Source organism: Coregonus clupeaformis, chromosome 3 (genome assembly GCF_020615455.1).
Source record: "Coregonus clupeaformis isolate EN_2021a chromosome 3, ASM2061545v1, whole genome shotgun sequence".
In the NCBI taxonomy this organism is placed as follows: domain Eukaryota; kingdom Metazoa; phylum Chordata; class Actinopteri; order Salmoniformes; family Salmonidae; genus Coregonus; species Coregonus clupeaformis.
Window position 1 is genome coordinate 33,543,946 of NC_059194.1, and position 15,745 is coordinate 33,559,690.

General features: G+C 42.9%; 1 protein-coding gene across 2 annotated transcripts; it reads right to left on the reverse strand.

Moving 5' to 3' along the window:
• Positions 1–3,938: 3,938 nt before the first annotated feature.
• On the reverse strand, positions 3,939–15,283 carry LOC121544876 (histone-lysine N-methyltransferase 2D). 2 transcript variants are annotated; one of them, XM_041855105.2, is made up of 6 exons: positions 15,185–15,283; positions 12,383–12,630; positions 11,764–11,829; positions 11,570–11,633; positions 9,571–9,771; positions 3,939–5,324 (listed from the first exon to the last, which is right to left on the reverse strand). In XM_041855105.2, the coding sequence occupies exons 2-6, from the start codon at positions 12,585–12,587 to the stop codon at positions 3,941–3,943; spliced, it is 1,920 nt and encodes a 639-aa protein (XP_041711039.2). In that variant the 5' UTR covers positions 12,588–12,630; positions 15,185–15,283; the 3' UTR covers positions 3,939–3,940. The 2 variants fall into 2 exon arrangements, with proteins under 2 accessions (XP_041711039.2, XP_041711031.2); XM_041855097.2 differs by having other exon boundaries at positions 11,764–11,874.
• Between the last annotated feature and the right edge of the window lie 462 nt (positions 15,284–15,745).

A 15,745-nucleotide genomic window follows, 5' to 3' on the forward strand; every position in this document is an offset into this window, starting at 1 on the left:
AACAAATGAATACTGTGAACCACAATAAATAAAATATTTATCAACTAAAGTGCTGGCCTATGATTTCTATGTGATTTCTCAAATATGATCAGAATAAGACTTTGGATTGTCCGCTGCTCCTGTATGCTTCCAAGTAAACAAATAAACAACAATAATAACATGTTCCGGTACCTTAACATTTTATTCTAAAACTCATTAGCTAATAGCACTATTCAGACTGATATTTGATTGAGTATTTGTTATAGTTGGTTAAGGACCAGCTTTTGGTTTTGGAGTTTGCTCTGAGAATGTCAAAAGTTACATAACTATCCTCTGTATTACATCACAGTACCATACCACTGCCCAGCACAACTTTCCATGTCTCAGGGCAGGGACACTTCTGTCCCACTGTACACATAAGAACTTAATAAGATTGGAGACAGTTTCAAACTGATCCAAGATGGACCCTCAGTCTCTCAGTCTTTTATTTTACACAGTGAATCCAGAAGATAGAATCTAGATGCTCAGATAGCTGAATTCTTTTGGGCTTTATAATATTTGAGTTATCAATGCCCTTGATGATAATATATCCTTTATGACACTTTTGAACATTTATCAGATCAAAATGGGTCCTCTGATGTGGAATATGACAGAGAAAGCATGAGGATGTCCAGATAGAATAACAGCTAGTGGAGGCTATTTATTTCAGATGGCTAAATAAAAACGTACAGTTATGAATATAACTACTGTTCCCTGAAGGAGGGAACGAGGTATAACATACAAATCAAATCATATTGTATTTGTCACATGCACCGAATACTGAATGCTTACTTACAAGCCCTTAACCAACAATGCAGTTTTAAGAAAATAAAATATTTACTAAATAAACTAAAGTTAAAAAGAATATATAGATTAAAAAAATACTATGGGGAGTCAATGACCAATCACACCTGAAGCAAACTAAAAACATACCCAACGGCCCAATGAATACAGAATCCACCCTCAGAAGCCCCGCCTTCCTGGCTATAACACCGGGGCTCGCAATAATTTAGTCAAATCAGTACTGCTCTTCGGCGAGCCAAACCCCCTGACGGCACAGGGCCAAAATATGTTATACTTCGTTCCCTCCTTTAGGGAACATTAGTTGTATTCATAACTCAACATTCCCTTTCAGTCGGTCACACGGCATAACATACTATGGGGACATACAATCACGCCCCAAGCCAGCTCAGAGGGTACCAAACTAGGAGGCCCACGGCAGCCCTAGCACACAGGTTCCACCGGCTCCAGAAAGGGGTTACAGAAGCCACCTTTTCCCTTAAACTTACCCGAGAAGCATGACCTGTCAGAGCCCCATATAGGTAACCAGAACCTGCAGCAACTTGGTTATGCGCACTGACACGCTGCTACTGCATAGACCCTACGGTTCCAAGAACAATACTTACTTACCTTACGAGCCTGAAATGTTATAACTCGTACAAGGCACTGCAAGTCCAAAACAATAGAACACCTGTCGTGACTTGGTAAAGCGCCCACACGCGCTGCATAGCATCGACCAGAGTCGATTAACCACTGCAGCCCAAGGCTCAAACCCACAGGGAATTGTGGTAACCCCAAAAAATATATGTTTTATTGTCACATACTGTACACCGGATAGGTGCCGTGAAATGTGTTGATTTACAGGGTCGGGTATTTGACCCAGTGACCTTTCGGTTACTGGCCCAATACTCTAACTACTACTGGCCCAATGCTACCTGCCGCTACCTGATAAATGCATACTGCACACTGCCACCCAGCAAGGCAGCCCAAGGCTCAAACCCACAGGGAAACTGTGTTAACACGGACAAAACGCTGCCTAACATCGACCTAGGCGGCCCAAATCCATAGACCCTACCGGTTCCAAAAAGGCTCCCACAGAGACCCAAGGAGTCTGGAATTCCAGAACTCAGACAAGGAACCGCAAGTCCAAAACAACAGGGCATCTGCTGCTCCAATATCGGAAGAAAGCGCCTCAGTGCCAGCAAAACAGCCAGTAGCTCCAGGTAATTGATATGCAGCGCCCTTAGCGCTTTCGACCAAACCCCCCTTTCCGAGTAGCCCACACACAGCGCTTGCCATCCCAGTGAGGATGCGTCTGTCGTGATCACCCTGCGGGACACTACCCGGCCCATGGGAACCTCCTGCAACAACAGTCGCTGGGTTCTCCAAGGAGTTAACGCACTCAGGCACGATGGGGATATCTTGAGCAACCGATGGCAATGGCGAGATGCATCCAGACGCGTAGCTACGTGAACCAATCGCTGTGACGCACCGACTGTAGTAGCCGCCGAAGCATGAGCATTTTGAACTTGCACACCTTAAGGGGCTTGTCCAAACCACGCAAGTCCAGGATTGGATGCAGCGTTCCATTGCTCTTAGGAACTAGGGAATACCGCCTGTACCAACCACTCTGTACTTCTGACAGGAGAACCACCATAGCCTCCTGTAGCTCAGTTGGTAGAGCATGGTGCTTGCAACGCCAGGATTTTGGGTTTGATTCCCACGGGGGGCCAGTATGAAAAATTTATGCACTCACTAACTGTAAGTCGCTCTGGATAAGAGCGTCTGCTAAATGACTCAAATGTAAATGTAAAATAGCCCACTTCCAAAGATGAGAAGAAATCTCCTCTCTCAAAACAGGTGCTAGGAAACACCCACAGTGACACCTCACATGCCCGCCACTGGGCAGAGCACATGGCCAATATTGTCATCTGCAGGGGCGGAGCACCACCTTGGGGACTGGGATACCATACCATACTTTCGATGCTTGTAATTCGAGGGACAAGTTCTCCTTCAGGCGAGCTGAAGTGCGGAGAATTTAGGAAATTAATGCGAGCCCCAGTGTTATGGCCAGGAAGTCGGGGCTTCCAAGGGCGGGCTTTGCATTCATTGGCACGTTGGGCGTGTTTTTAGTTTTCTTCAGGTGACTCCCCATAGTTTGTTATACCGAGTGACCAACTGAAAGGGAACCTACAGTTACTCAAAGGCCATAGTATAGTATATATAGAACAGTGGAGGCTGCTGAGGGGAGGACGGCTCATAATAATGTCTGGAATGGAGTGCATGGAATGTTATAAAACACATGGAAACCACGTGTTTGATACCATTCCATTCATTCCATTCCATCCATTACTATGAGCCATCCTCCTCTCAGCAGCCCCCACTGATATAGAAGAGTTACAGACCGGACTGACAATGATGTAGACTACACAGATATTAGCCGTTGTTTGCTGTTGGTCGATTTACACTGTGGTGTAGTTGATTGTTGTTGGGGTTAAAGTTGATTGTTGTAAAATGCAGTCTGTGAGCAGTGTTTTCAAAAAGTGCACTCGTAGATGGAGGCCTAGGCTTGCACTGTCTGGTGATAATAGGAGTAGTACTGTAGCTGTGCTGTTAGCCACATTATGCAAGCATTTAAGATCAATACATCTGGATATAAGGTGCCAGTGCTTAGCTAACCACAACTTGTCTATATCAATGAATAAATCACAACCTTGCTGGTATGACCCTGCCATTTTAAAGCCATGTCAAGCTCTGGTTGGTGCCAGACAGCCAGTCTCAGTCTGGCATAGTTCAGTTTTGGCATTGCCTGGTTGGCTTACCTCCGTATTATTGCAATATATCAGTTTGTCACAGTGGGGTGCGGCCAGTCTTTCCCCCTCCCCCATCCCGGTGTGTCCCCTCTCTCTCTCTCTCTCTCTCTGTCTCTCTCTCTCTGTCTCTCTCTCTCTCTCTCTCTCGCTCTGTCTCTCTCTCTGTCTCTCTCTCTCTCTCTCTGTCTCTCTCTCACTCTCTCTCTGGCTCTGTCTCTCTCTCTCTCTCTCTCTCTCTCTCTCTCTCTCTCTCTCTCTCTCTCTCTCTCTCTCTCTCTCTCTCTCTCTCTCTCTCTCTCTCTCTCTCTCTCTCTCTCTCTCTCTCTCTCTCACCACTTGTGCTGACTGTGCACTGATCTCCTCTTCTCCTCCAGAGACACACCCTCCTCCTCCTGGCTGACCCGACAGTCCTTTATGTCCTCCATCTCCACCTCGTCATCCTTCCCCTCCTCTGGGGGGCTCTGAGCCACAGCAGGCTCCTCCTCTTCCTCCTCCTTCACTACCTCAGCCATACGCACCACAGAGAACTCCATCTGACTGTCCGGGCTGGCTTTGACTATGGTAACACTCCCCACCTCCAGCTTGTCCTCTAAAGGGCCTCTGCTGGTGGGGGAGACTTTCATGGGGTCCACGGTGGGGGAGACTTTCACAGGAACCGCAGTGGGAGAAACCTGGTCGGCCCTGACAGTAGCAAGGCTCTCAACCTTGTCCTCTGGCCCTTTCGTGGTGGGTGAGGTTTCGTCCACCTTGACAAAAGTAGTAGTATTCTTTAGAATGCTACGGGGTGCAGTTGTGGGGGACACCATTAAGGGGGTAGGAGCAGTGGAGAGATTTAAGGGAGTAGGGGCAGGGGACACTTTTTTGGAGGATGGGGCAGGGGACACCATTAAGGGGGTAGGGGTGGGGGAGACATTTAAGGGGGTAGGTATGGGGGACACTTTCCTGGAGGACATGACTGGGAAGACTTGTATGGGGGAAGGGTCGGGGGACACAATTAAGGGAGTAGGGGAGGGGGACACTTTTCTGGAGGACAGGTCAGGGGGGACATTCAATAAGCTAGAGGTTGGAGAGGCTTGTACAGGGGTAGGGATAGGAGAGACATTTAAGGGGCTACGGGTAGGGTTATTAGAGGTGCCTGGGGTAAGGGGGAATATCTCAGGGGTCATGGGGGTGACTTGTACTGGGGTGGTGGTGGGGGAATCTTGTATTGGGGGCGTTAGGGGGGAGACTCCTCCTGGACTCACGTTGGGAGAGACCGGTACGGGACCCTCTGTGGGGGACACTACAAAAGTGACCCTAGTGGGGGACATTTTAACAGGGGCCATCTCAGTGTCGTCAGGTGCACCAGAGTCCAGGCTGGGCTGGGATGACAGGATCTTCACAGGGCTGGAGGTCTGCAATGGAGAAGTATTCATTGGAGCAGTGAAGAGGGGTTCCTCTTCTACCATGGGCTGGCTCAGAGGCACTTTGGCCCCCACTGGATCACTACCTCTGCGCAGCGAGAACAGAACCAGACTCTTCTTCCGCTTGGCTGCGGTGGGAACCACACCATTGGTGCTGTCCGTTTTGACGTCTTTGAACATGCTCCGCAGGTTGTACCCGTCCTTCCTCTGGGGGTCCTCCTCATCCCCCTTCTCACTATCCAGGGCCTCCGATTGGTCTAACTGGTCGCCAGACCCTTGATCCTTTTTGTCCATGTGGGTGACTCGGAACCTGTAGGTATACGGACCTCTGTTAGTTAAGTACATCACCACGATGAGGACTTTACATAGCATAACTGTACACATGTAAAGTACTTAAACACAAACACAAAGGCCCCCCGCGGAAATCGAATTAGCATAATCAAAATAAAAGCTAGAAAATAATGTACTTTTTACTCCATACATTTTCCCTGACACCCAAAAGTACTAGTTAAATTGTTAACGCTTAGCAGGACAGGAAAATGGTCCGATTCAGACACTTATCAAGAGAACATCCCTGGCATCTCTACTGCCTCTGATCTGATGGACTCACTAAACACAAATGCTTCGTTTGTAAATTATAGTTAATTCGGAAAGTATTCAGACCCATTCCCTTTTTCCACATTTTGTTATGTTACACCCTTATTCTAAAATGGATTAAATAAAAAAAAATCCTGATCAATCTAGACACAATACCCCATAAAGACAAAGTGAAAACAGGTTTTTATAAATTTTTGCAATTGTATTACAAATAAAAAACAGAAATACCTTATTTACATAAGTATTCAGACCCTTTGCTATGAGACTCGAAATTGAGCTCAGGTGCATCCTGTTTTCATTGATCATCCTTGAGATGTTTTTACAACTTGATTGGAGTCCACCTGTGATACATTTAATTGATTGGACATGATTTGGAAAGGCACACACCTGTCAATATAAGGTCCCACAGTTGACAGTGCATGTCAGAGCAAAAACCAAGCCGTGAGGTCGAAGGAATTGTCCGTAGAGCTCCGAGACAGGATTGCGTTGAGGCACAGATCTGGGGAAGGGGGTACCAAAAGATTTCTGCAGCATTGAAGGTCCCCAAGAACACAGTGGCCTACATCATTCTTAAATGGAAGAAGTTTGGAACCAACAAAATTCTTCCTAGGGCTGGCTGCCCGGCCAAACTGAGCAATCGGGGGAGAAGGGCCTTGGTCAGGGAGGTGACCAAGAACTCGATGGTCACTCTGACAGAGCTCCTCTGTGGAGATGGGAGAACCTTCCTGAAGGACAACAATCTCTGCAGCACTCCACCAATTAGGCCTTTACGATAGTGGGGCCAGACGGAAACCACTCCTCATTAAAAGGCACATGACAGCCCGCTTGGAGTTTGCCAAAAGGCACCTAAAGGACTCTCAGACCATGAGAAACAAGATTTTCTGGTCTGATGAAACCAAGATGAAACTCTTTGGCCTGAATGCCAAGCGTCACGTCTGGAGGAAGAATGGGTATTGTGTGTAGATTGGAAAAACAACAATTTAATAAATGTTAGAACAAGCCTGTAACATAACAAAATGTGGAAATAGTCAAGGGGTCTGAATACTTTCCGAATGTACTGTATGCACTCCTGAGTGGTGCAGTGGTCTAAGGCACTGCATCGCAGTGCTAACTGTGCCACTAGAGATCCTGGTTCGAATCCAGGCTCTGTCGCAGCCGGCCGCGACCGGGAGACTCATGGGCGGCGCACAATTGGCCCAGCGTCGTCCAGGGTAGGGGAGGGAATGGCCGGCAGGGATGTAGCTCAGTTGATAGAGCATGGCGTTTGCAATGCCAGGGTTGTGGGTTCGATTCCCACGGGGGGGCCAGTATAATAAAATATGTATTCACTAACTGTAAGTTGCTCTGGATAAGAGCGTCTGCTAAATGACTAAAATGTAAATATAAAATGTATGTCTGAGTGCTGGAGTATGCCCCTAGCTATCCATAATTTTTCTTTTTTTCATGGTGCCGTCTGGTTTGCTTAATATAAGGAATTTGAAATGAGTTATACTTTTACTTTTAGTTTTGATACTTAAGTATATTATAGCAATAACATTTACTTTTGGTACTTAAATATATTTAAAACCAAATACTTTTAGACTTTTACCCAAGTAGTATTTTCCTGGATGACTTTCACTTTTACTTGGGTCATTTTCTATTAAGGTATCTTTACTTTTACTCAAGTATGACAATTGTGTACTTTTTCCACCACTGTTCCAGAGGCAACTCGGTAGTGAGTGTTGCAACCAAGGACAGACGATTTTTACACGCTACGCACTTCAGCACTTGGCGATCCCGTTCTGTGAGCTTGTGTGGCCTACCACTTCCCGTTTTTGCTCCTAGACGTTTTCACTTCACAAAAACAACACTTACAGTTGACCGGGGCAGATCTAGCAGGGCAGAAATTTTACAAACCGACTTGTTGGAAAGGTGGCATCCTATGACGGTGCCACGTTGAAAGTCACTGAGCTCGTCATTAAGGTAATTCTACTGTCAGTGTTTGTCTATGGAGATTGCATGGCGGTGTGCTCAATTTTTTACACCTGTCAGCAACGGGTGTGGCTAAAATAGCCAAATCTACTAATTTGAAGGGGTGTCCACATACGTTTGTATATATAGTGTAGATGTCGGTTGTTTGCTCCAAATGGCACCGGAGATGATGGCTGCCGTTTTACAGCCCTCTAACCAATTGTACTATTATGTGTGTTTTTCCGCATTATTTGTAATTTATTTTGTACATAATGTTTCTGCCATCGTCTCTTATAACCAAAAAGAGCTTCTGGATATCAGGACAGCGATTACTCACCTCGTATTGGACGAATCATTTTTCTTCAACGAGGCGGCCGCGAAGGATATCCTACAGACACCCGACAAGGCCCAAATCCCCGTCATTCGCATGAGGAAGAGACGGAGATATCGTGGACGTAGGTCAGGGTGCCTTGTAAGGATCCGACAGCGAGCGAGTAAACTGCCTCTACCATCAATCCTATTAGCCAATTTTCAATCATTTGAGAAGAAATGGGATGACCTAAGATTACGGTTATCCTACCAACGGGACATTAAAAACGGATAAATTTTACTTCTGCTCTTTTTTTTCTCATCACTTTTTTGTTGTTTTATTTTACTTTTTTAATTAAAAATAAATGCACTGTTGGTTAAAGGCTGTAAGTAAGCATTTCACTGTAATGTCTGCATCTGTTGAATTCGGCGCATGTGGCCAATAAAATTTTATTTTATTTTATTTTATTTGACAAGCCTCACAAGACTCATCTGAAGTTAGCCAGGTACCAGTTAAAAAAATATTATGGAGGTATATATGAAAGTAGTTTCAGTGGTGTAAAGTACTTAAGTAAAAATACTTGAAAGTATTACTTAAGTAGTTTTTTGGGGTATCTGTACTTTACTTTACTATTTATATTTTTGACTACTTTTACTTCACTACATTCCTAAAGAAAAGGATATACTTTTTACTCCATACATTTTCCCTGACACCCAAAAGTACTTGTTGCATTTTGAATGCTTAGCAGGACAGGAAAATGGTCTAATTCACACACTTATCAAGAGAACATCCCTGGTCATCCCTACTGCTTCTGATCTGGCGGACTCACTAAGCACACGCTTCGTTTGTAAATTATATCTTAGTGTTGGAGCGTGCCCCTAGCTATCCGTAAATAAAAAAAAACAAGAAAATGAGGCTGTCTGTCTGGTTTGCTTAATATAAGACATTTTAAAGTATTTATACTTTTACTTTTGATACTTAAGTATATTTTAGCAATTACATTTACTTTTGATACTTAAATATATTTAAAAGCAAATACTTTTAGACTTTTACTGAAGTAGTATTTTACTGGGTGACTTTCACTTTTACTTGAGTCATTTTCTATTAAGGTATCTTTATTTTTACTAAAGTATGACAATTGGGTACTTTTTCCACCACTGAGTAGTTTAGTGCCCAACAAAGGGGTTAGAAATTTGTACAAATATATTTTTAATAATTTACTGAGCTTTCTTTTATCTCTCAGATATAAGACAGACACTTCAAAACATACTTCTTTTTGGTAATTCCTTGGTATGACCATCTTAAAACAATTCCAAATGTTAGCTTAGTAGAAACCCAGCCCCAGGCCCTTAGACCATAAGGGGTAGATGTGGCTACAGGGTCGTTATTGTAAAATAAAATGTGTTCTTAATTACTTACTTGGTTACCCTCTTAGAAAAAAAGGTGCTATCTACAACATAAAACGGTTTTTCGGCTGTCCCCATAGGAGAAGCCTTTGAAGAAACATTTTTGCTTCCAGCTAGAACCCTTTTGGTTCCAGGTAGAACACTTCTACCTGGAACCAGAAAGGGTTCTCCTATAGGGACAGCCAACTAACCCTTTTGGAACACTTTTTCTAAGAGTGTAAATAAAGATTTAAATAATTCAATATGAATGTTTTGTGTTGTCAAACACCAGTGAGCAGACCAGTGTGACTCACCTTCCCACAGCAAACACAGTGGACTCTCTCCTCTCTCCCGGCGTTCTCGGCTTATTGTTCCGAGGTACACGGCTCCGGCGTCGGGCCTTCTTGGAGCGCCCTTGCACACAGAGTGTGCAGGACTTGTGGTCAAGCTGGGCGCCAGAGTGCACGGTGTGGTGATGAGGTGGAATACCCCCCAGGCTCTCTTTGCGCAGTAACCTTTCGGAAAGACAATGAAGGAATCACTCTGTCATATGTATTTTCCATTCAAACACACTGAACCATAGAAACCTGACTAAGCAAAAACATCCAAAGCCAAAGACATCTTTCCAAGCATCTAAGGAGACATTTTTTAAGAAGCAGCTGCCGGTTTCTAGCATATTTATTGGAGTCTGTCTGTGAAATATGAGTCTCTAGTGTGATCTATTAGTCCCTCGGTTCCCCACTCTGACCGCCTCTGTCTGTGCCCTCCCTCCCATCAGGACTGCAGCATCCCTGGGGAGGTGTCTGTAGCTGTGCAGCTGTAGCTGGCTGAGAGTGTGGGAAGAATACGAATGGGTGGCCAACAAACGCCACAGCCCTGCAGGCTGCTAGCAGTCTGAGCACTAGCTTGGCAAACAGGCAGGAACACTAAAACACTCAACCTATAGGTACCAAGTAAGAATCTGGATCTAATTAAAAAGCATAAATCAGTTTTCCTCTCTCCAATACGCTAGTAGCACATCACAGCTATATTATCACAGCACATCACTGGGTCGGAGTTTCTCTCAAATGCCCTCGATCATCTCAACCTACAATTCTTTATATGCAGTGGTGAAAAAAGTATCCAATTGTCATACTTGAGTAAAAGTAAAGATACATTAATAGAAAATAACTCAAGTAAAAGTGAAAGTCATCCAGTAAAATTCTACTTGAGTACAAGTCTAAAATGTATGGAGTAAAAAGTACATTCTTTTCTTTAGGAATGTAGTGAAGTAAAAGTAAAAGTAGTCAAAAATATAAATAGTAAAGTATAGTACAGTTACCCAAAAAAACGACTTAAGTAGTACTTTAAAGCGTTTTTACTTAAGTACTTTACACCACTGTTTATATGGATGTGAGTAGTAGCATGTTGTTGGGAGATGTTGGGAGTAGAATAGCTGTTCTCTCTTGCTCTGTTTCTTAGCTTTTCTTCTCTCTCTCTCTATGTCTTCCTCAAATGCTTTATATGGACGTGAGTAACACTTTGTTGGAGTACAGTAGTAGCATAATATGTTGGGAGACTATTTGTGTTTTGCCTCAGAACACGGCAGTAAAGATCAGATTCCATAATAGAGCTACTGATGCCAGGGCAACAATAAGCCAGTTGGCCCCATGGGACAGACAGCCCAAGGTAAGAGACACTGACTGCATACACAGCTGCCTACAGGGACACAGGAACAGAGGGGCTGGGCACCCCACTGTAAAGCTACCGTCTGGTCCCAGGATAAATACAAGCTACACACGATACACTTTATCCAGGCTCAGTCTGCCTTCCACAGGCACAGTGAAATGTGCACCCATTACTGTGGCCTCTCTGAAAACGCCACACCCTAAAGCAGGAGGAAAAAACCTGTAGTACGGTACGCCGAGTACAGAAGACCTGCATTTGAACCATATGTATTATGTACCACACAAATACTGGTTTGTTTAAGAGCTAAAATAAACTAGGACTATATTACTTGAGAGAGTTGGTGCTCTTAGGAAGTAAGGCACTTGTTTACCTTAGCTCTGCACACTAAAAGACTTTCGCCCAGGGTTAATACAACCATGGAGTAATGCCAGTCAGATGAACTAAACATAATGTAAATCAATGTTTTATATCTAAAAGAGGCTTAATGTTTGAACAAGCTGTGCTTAATTTTCTAAATCAAAATAGTTCACATTTTTAAGTGTACTTCTTTTCAGTATATTTTTAAGGCAAGGTGAATGTGAATGTACTTACATGAATAATAGATATCATAACCAAATCAAAAAAGTTAGTATTAGCCATACATACGTAGGATCATGATGTTCACAAATATTCTGTTTTCCTAGCATCTCCTTGAAGGCTTCCATGTTGGCTAGAAAGCAAAACAGAACCCAAAAATGACACTTTTATTTTAAAGCACAATTTAAATTGCAGTATTGAAGTGTAATGCCTAAGGTATTGACAAAATCTAGTATCTATTGTGTTGTTTCTTGAGTTACTACCTTCATTTTCAATGATGCACTTCAGGATTTGTTCAACGGTGTCTTGATTGTCCTCTTCTTCATCATCTGTAATATATGAAAGATTGTCTGACGAAGCAGCTTGCCCCCAAGCTTGCTCCATCATCATTCAAGATTAGTAAAGGAAATTCTCAAAGTTGTCGACCTTAACCATTTTTCATCACTTCAATGAAAGGAGTTTATTTCCGTTTGTGTGAATCAACCGATTCTACAGCTCCTTTAAGGTAGTTTATTTCAACTAAAGCATCCACTAAGGGGCCGGCTTTTGAAGTACTCACTAATTCAATATGGAAAATATGACTTCTTCGTGAGTGTCCAATGTTTACATAGGAATTCAAGCTGAATAAGCATCCTCTTAAACTAAACAGTACAACAGAGTGCCTCTGTTTCCTGTTTGGCAAAAGCCCAAGACCCTTTGGATAAAGACTGACACCTCTGAAAAAAGTCACACATACCTTATATATCTGCCTTAGAAAATCAATAATGGATGCTTGTTAACTTCTTCAAGCCATATCCCTGATCCTGAAATCAATGGATAGATCCAAAGCCAATATATAAAACTCTTTCTGACAGATCCTTGTTTTCCCTGGTAGATACTTACCATTCTTGTCTGGTCCCAGTTTCTGCTTACACTCCTCCTCATCTTCCTCTTCCTCCTCCCCTGTCCTGCAGCGGTAGCCCTTCTTCTTCAGCAGGTGGCAGACCAGGAAACCCAGGAGGCCCGTGATGAAGAAGAAGAAAACCAGGAGGAAGATAATGTATGGGGGAGGGGTTTCACCCACTGTCGATGCCTCCAGGTCCGTCATCTCTCAGCAGAGTCTTCACTCACCCTCTATCTGTACCGTAGTCCTATATAGGCAATGGACACATACATATGTACTGTACTGTAGAGTCAGTGATGAAACCTTGAAGGGTCCCCCACCACACTTAACAGACGACAACTGTTGATCCATTCAGCAACATTGATGGGCCTGCGTGCATGGTCTTGTCTGGCCATCTGAGTCTCCTGTCATCATGTGTGGAATAGATAACCCCCCTCCTCTCAGCTTCCGTGCGTACCGCTGGCTAAAGCCAACCTTATCTATCTCAGCAGGCAGAGCTGGGCCAGGGGGCACACACCCTCTGATGTTTTTTCACTGGGCATCTTAGCTCACACTCACACTCACACTCACACACAGACACACTGTGCTAAATTCCACAGGCCAAGGAGTGAGGCTTTCATCGGTGACTCTTTAATTCAAATTTCGTTGTATGGTACTTGATAGGTTGTAAAACCTGGTCAGCAAAATAACTAAATGTTTGTACTACAATGTTATTTTTAAAGTTGTGAATTAAAGTTTAATGCTTCTGCTTACAGAGGAAATTGGTCAATATTTTGGTCCATATTTTTCAGATAAACTCTTATTACAGAGGGCCTAAACACAACCACCTAAAGCCCATCACCCCAGCAGTTCAGACATATACTCCATTGCTGTTCCCCAGCAGCAGTAGAATAATATTTCCTGTGTCTCTCTAAAGAAAAAAATTACATTCCCTTCTGCCTACTCTCCCAGCCTGACATTTGTACAATACGTGGGTGGAATTGGAAATGTATGGCAAGTAATGTTTCTGTGAAATGTAGTCTATCTGTCCCTCTAAATCATGCCACTTACTGATAAGGCTGTCACTAGTCTAGTGACACTGTCACAAGAGGACAAGTCCTGTATGTTATGTCAGACTTACATCAATTGATTATAGATTCTCAATAAATCTGCTGAATTACAATTAGGTAATTTGCACTAAACATTGAATTTGCAGCAAAGAAAATGACAGGAAAGGACACAAGCCAACTGAAATATGGGGCAGAATATCTCTGCATCAGCATAAGCACAGATAATCTTGAGGTGACTCAGCAATATAATGCACTCCATCAGGAACACACACATTGATGCCACTGCAGCAACATACTGTGTTTTTCCCTGTCACTGAAGGGAAGCTCAGCACTCATATCACTGCAAACAGCATTTTTAAGAATAGCAGAAAAAAACGTGAATCAATTGAGGCATTGATTTTTTATATAGCAGTCCTTTTCCCTTTTATTTCCTAGAGATTCATATAATTTCAAACTAGCTACAAACTGGCCATTTTAATTTTATAGATTAGTGTCATATAAAAAATACCTGACCTCTACTCACCATGGCTGACTGTTTCCACATTCCGACTCCTTCAGTGACATACATGACCTTTTGAATATCAACTTCCTTTCAGATAACCTTTACTATAACTTCAACTGTGGAGAATGCACAGCTGTGCAGTAAATGTTTTTCGGGAGGGTAAGGGTTTAGAGGCATATTTGCATTACTGCATCATCAACATGAATTGTCTCAGTTCAAGTTAAAGCCTAGGGCTACACAAGTGACCTTGATCTCAGTGATGACTACCTGACATGCTGTTACTAATCCTATTATAGTTAGAAATATGTGTAAGCTACAGGCTTACATAATTCAATATAAACTAAAGACAGGCAATGGACAAACAAGACAGCTATTAGGCAATGGCCACTAACTAGCCTGTTGGTTAGGCAGGTGACAGCAGGTGAGCCACTTGAAAAAATCATAAACTCTATTTGATCATGGGATATACTTAACCTATTTAAGATCTTTCCACACTTTGTTATGGAAACAATGTAGCCTAACACTGTAGTTTACTTCTGGTTTGGTTGGATTTTGTAAAGACTTTAATCACTATTCTTTAGTAATAACAGCTTTATACACTTATTATAGTGCATCCTTTGTCGGACAGCATTCAGGAATGTTCAAGTTCAGCTTTTGTACTATCCTTTTAGCCCAAAATAGTGAAGTCAGTTAATTCATTGTGACATGAGCATCGGTGGCCCGTGACTGCAACAGTAGCCTAAATTGAAGACCCAGAACAGAGTGACCATCCCGCAGTGCACTCCATCTTTTACAAGTTTTGGGCGGCCTCGTGGCCCATGATGACACATCTGCCCTTGGCTTTGTAAATGAACTAGTAGAGCAACGACACGCACACATATGATGGAATTTTGACAATGACAAATATGACAAAACCAGATATTCTTGCTGGGTCTAGTCTGAGTCGGAACTTGTCGGAGGATGCACTTGAGTGCATGATACGCTCTATCATCGTGACTAAATCAGGCGGTCTACATAATTAATCAATGACACACTGCTACGCCAAATTACAAATATATATATTCATTCTAATAATATAATATTATTGCATAGTAATACTGTATCTATCGCTGTGCATAACAACATAGTCGCAATTCATTTTCTGCATCATATGCTCCCAAGGTTCGCTTGCTGATTTGAACAGCCCACCGCCCATCGACAACCTATAATGAAACATTCCCTTTGATCATTATTTAACGAGCCCTACTCACGTTCTTTCAGAAACATTAGGAACCCGTAGTAAATGTGGATGCTATCCCGATAGGTGTGTGATCTCCTGTAGTAAGTCTATTGAGGTGCGCTTGTTTTCTTCTGGGCGAACGAGAGCTGCTCTGGAGTAAACGGAGGGAAGGAGATTCTGCAAGTTATTTAAAGGGAAAATAGCCAAGACATATTGTGTAAACAGTGTTTTTTATTTTGCGGCCAGATTTTTGGACTCTTATATTTGTACAATTCATCCAATTGGTCCAATTAATCTAGGCTAACCATTCAATAATTTAAACAATTATTCTAGTAGTCCTGTTAAAAATAAAACTACAAAAATGAGGGTTAACTAAAATTAGATGTTGGTACTTGAAGAATACCCTCTTAGAACAAAATAATAGCTGGACAGGTTCACACATGGCATGATTATCAAACATGAGTTTTGTCAGCACCATGCACTATCCACATTAAAGGGGGAAACATTTGGATAACCAGAAGATATAGGCTACTGGATTTGATGTAGACTTATTTAGGCTAGTAAACACATCATATCTATATCGAATCTGCAT

Bases quoted from the DNA above. Each gene is read 5' to 3' on its own strand.
- LOC121544876 (XM_041855097.2), bottom strand. From the start codon at position 12,587: ATGACGGACCTGGAGGCATCGACAGTGGGTGAAACCCCTCCCCCATAC. The intron at 11,634-11,763 runs GTAGTAACTCAA...TTTGCTTTCTAG, and splicing joins GTGCATCATTGAAAATGAAG to CCAACATGGAAGCCTTCAAG. The intron at 5,325-9,570 runs GTGAGTCACACT...GTATACCTACAG, and splicing joins ACTGTGTTTGCTGTGGGAAG to GTTCCGAGTCACCCACATGG.